General features: G+C 43.1%; 1 protein-coding gene across 1 annotated transcript in view; it reads right to left on the bottom strand.

Moving 5' to 3' along the window:
- Positions 1-3,659, bottom strand: part of invs (inversin) — a gene marked incomplete in the record, with an annotated part of 20,800 nt that overhangs the window by 10,687 nt on the left and 6,454 nt on the right. Inside the window, 3 exon segments of the mRNA XM_035673180.1 lie at positions 611-784; positions 2,152-2,318; positions 2,994-3,093. Of these exon segments, the coding sequence (XP_035529073.1) occupies positions 611-784; positions 2,152-2,318; positions 2,994-3,093 (441 nt within the window).

Genomic DNA, 3,659 nt, shown 5'->3' with positions numbered 1-3,659 from the left:
GAGAGAGAGAGAGAGAGATGAAAAGAAAAGATGATGAATGGAGTTAAAAACAGACCAACACCAGGTTGCCCGATGTGAAGTTTCCATTTACATTAAAAAAATTACTCCAGTTTGACAAGGGCAGGAAATATGGGGGCAACATGCTGCACAAAGCTCATATTGAAGATCCAGCAGTGAGCTGAGATATTAACCCAGATACTGCATCCATGACGGCTACTGAGCTATTCAGAGATTTGCTGAAACCACTGTCATCTGACATGATGATGCATATTGGATTATTACAAAAGTAACTACTGATGTCAGATACACATCAGCTCCAACAGACAGAAAAGACTGTGTGTTTGTGGGCTTATCAGCAGAACACAGGACAAAGCCACAGATTGTAATCGTTCATTGCTGTGTGAGTGGGCCTCTCAGTATTTATGTGTGTATGACCTCAAATTCCTGCTGCTTCTAAGGAACTATCCTCAGTTAGTCAGTTAGTTATCTCTTTGCAGGTTATTGGTCTGACGCCCAGATGGGCTGGTTTGTGACCGAGGACAAACTATGGACAGTTGAGAAGACAAACAATTTTCCAAGAACTTATTTGTGCGTAACTGTACTGCAGTACCTTGTTCTTGTCTTGTGTGTCAACTTCTCCAGGTCCAATGTGTTTGAGGAGCAGGGCGAGGGCTTTTGGGGAGGGGTGTCGGGTGGCCAGGTGGAGCGGGGTCATCTCCTCTAAATCTTTTTGCAGCCAGTTAGCACGCCGGGACAGCAGCAGCTTCAGGAAACGTAGATTCCCCTGCGACACACAAACAGCCGCGGTAAAGGTAAAATTAACTCAGAAATCACCAATTCTCTTCAATATTAGTCATGAACCAGCAGCAATGACACACACACTCCCACACACACTGATTCCCCAAGCTTTTAGCTGTGTCTGGTTCAATCTGCAGGTCATCCATCTTCGTTCGCTCCTCCTGCCTCTCGGTTAAGCGTCCGTGATGAGCTGTTAAACAGTAAACAGTGTTTCTATGGCCTGACAGAGCAGCCGCTCCGTCATCCCTTCCACATCATGTTCATCATCATCATCATCATCATCCTAAAGTTTGGTCTTAGTCTCTCACCACCGGGCCGCTGGGCGATGTATTGTGCAACGGCGTTCAGCAGGCATGACCGTGTACACGTGCGTTTTGTATATTTGCCATCCTGTGACCACAAAGCCACAGACTGACAGATCTATCTTGTGTGTGAGCATGCATCTAGACTGTGAGTGTGTGTGTGTGTGTGTTCCCGTCTTCCCTATTCTCAGTCCAATTAGATCGGTAATCCCTGGCCTCTTTCCCTGTCTCAGCCATTTATTGATCAGATGTCAAAGAGACAGGGCTTCCCATCACTAGCATCCCCCAACACACACACACACTACACACACATGTCACACTCCCCATTTATGAGACAGACCTCAACAACCTATTACCTCCCTCTTTCTTTAATGATATGATGATCCTGTATCAGTACACTCCCATTAAAGATGGGCACCAACAAATAGAGAGATGTATTTTGATGTTTAGGACGACTGGAAGACTTTTAATGGGGATCCTTAAATAAACAATAAACTGACATATAAAGAGATATAATTAGTACCACAGCCAACCGTTCCCCTGCTAAACCCCTCCAGAGAGGACACACCACCCTGTCTGGAGGTGTTCTCATTATCATTGCCTCCTCTGACTGTCCCTCAGTGTATACTGAAAAAAGAACATTGTGAAGTAAAAGGAACATTATGCTCCTCTGCTTGCATAGGTTTCACTTACTCCATGCAGAATAATTCTTTATTTAAAAGAGTGTGTGTAAGCGAAACTAACAGCTATAATGTCTGTGTGGCAGGATTATAAATCAGTTGATGCCCCCCCCAACCATCACAAGCCCTAAGGCCATAACTACAGCCACTAGGGGGCACTGGCTTCCCACTGTAGCTTATGTACTGTCAAACTTTCTTCTCTGTGAGATCAACATATTTATTCCACCTTTATAAATCCATCCACTTATCAATTGTTGTGAATTAACTTTGTCAACTTAGTGCGTCAAAACGAGCTGACACATGTGTAACAGTCAAAAAACTGTTGTGTGTGCTCCAGTTTTCTATGTCTATGTATTCGTGGATGTCCATACCTTCTGCGCGGCGAGGTGCAGAGCAGTGCGCTGGCTGTGGTCAGTCTTGTTGACCGAGGCTCCTGCCTTCAACAAAATCTCTGCACAGTCCAGGCGGTCAGCCAGCACACAGTACATCAAAGGGGTCCGGCCAAACTGGTCCTCACGGTCCCGCAGCGAGGGATCTGCTACATTATACCAACACATATAAGAGAAGCACAGTTGAAGGTTTAAGCCAGAGGGTAATAGAGAAGATTTGGGTCAATATGCGTTGAATTTTCAGTTCAACATATAAAAAGAAAGTACAATTATGTGGCTTATGATGGAATATGTTATAAACTGTTTTTAAAAGGCAACTCCTTTTACTGCTTCAGTTTAATAGGAATTCCACTTCCACTTTTCTAAATAAGTCAGAGCAGCTGGAAGTCATAAGTAAATACTGTAACACTGGTAACCTAGAGGGCCACGTTGCCTCCTTACGAACAGTAAGATAATTTGCATTAATCATTCGATGCCCTTCATATATTTAATGCCAGATCTTTGTATTCTATGCTTGAGCAAGACTCAATTTTCAGCATATTCAAATTTGAATATCTAGATGATGTCAGCTGTTTTGTAGAAGGGTGGACCATCCTTAGGCAGATGGATATCGGCTCTGCTTGCTGTACGAAACCCAAAACTCCTATACACTGCTGCAGCTGACCCTGCATGCTGACCTCTCAACAGATGTGGCGAATGCAAACAAAAAGTGCCTTAAACAAATCAATAAAGCAGTACATTACTACATATTAATGTGAACTGTACACCTGGTGGTGGTTTCAAATTCAGCAAAGATGTAGTGAATAAACCTGAGTGCTACTTGCCTGTGATGAGTTTGTGGAGGGCGCTCCTATCTCCATTGACAGCTGCAGCATGAACCTGCGAGCCCAGAGACGCAGGTCCTGGGCTAGACGTCGCTGAGGCCTGCAACAAAAACAGATAGAAGGTCATAATTCAACCTGCAGCAACATACACTCAGCTTACTTATCAAGTGTTAAATACTGTGACATTAAGCTGAGTCTAGACAGTTTCCTTACCATTCATGTAGCTGCCAGCACACCCCACAACTGGACATAGTTACATTTAAGGAGTTCATGCATAATACCATATTATCCGCTATAATAAGCCATGTTTAAATAGCTCCTACTAAAAAGGTGAAACTGGGAATCTCAAAATCACTTCCAGTCACCACATAAAACATAAAAAAAATATTAGTGAACTGCCATGTCCACAGACACCATTCACATTTTTTAATAGTTACAATTTAGTTTACATGTATACCTCAAGCTCAAGCTGTTAGTTCAAGCTCTTCTGTCGCCTAAATTAATTGATAGAGCCATAGAGGAGCAAACGTGAAAGCATTATCCTTAAACATTGATCATATTTCAGGCAGATAACAAACACATGAAGCTCTGTTGGCAGTCAACCACACAATAAAACAGATACTTTCCGATGTTTGTTTACAGTAGGGAGTGTGTTTGTGTGTGTGT

The sequence above is a fragment of the Morone saxatilis genome, unplaced genomic scaffold (assembly GCF_004916995.1).
Source record: "Morone saxatilis isolate NCDOM2014 unplaced genomic scaffold, NCSU_SB_2.0 Contig24, whole genome shotgun sequence".
Classification (NCBI taxonomy): domain Eukaryota; kingdom Metazoa; phylum Chordata; class Actinopteri; family Moronidae; genus Morone; species Morone saxatilis.
This window is presented reverse-complemented; position numbering and strand designations above follow the sequence as displayed.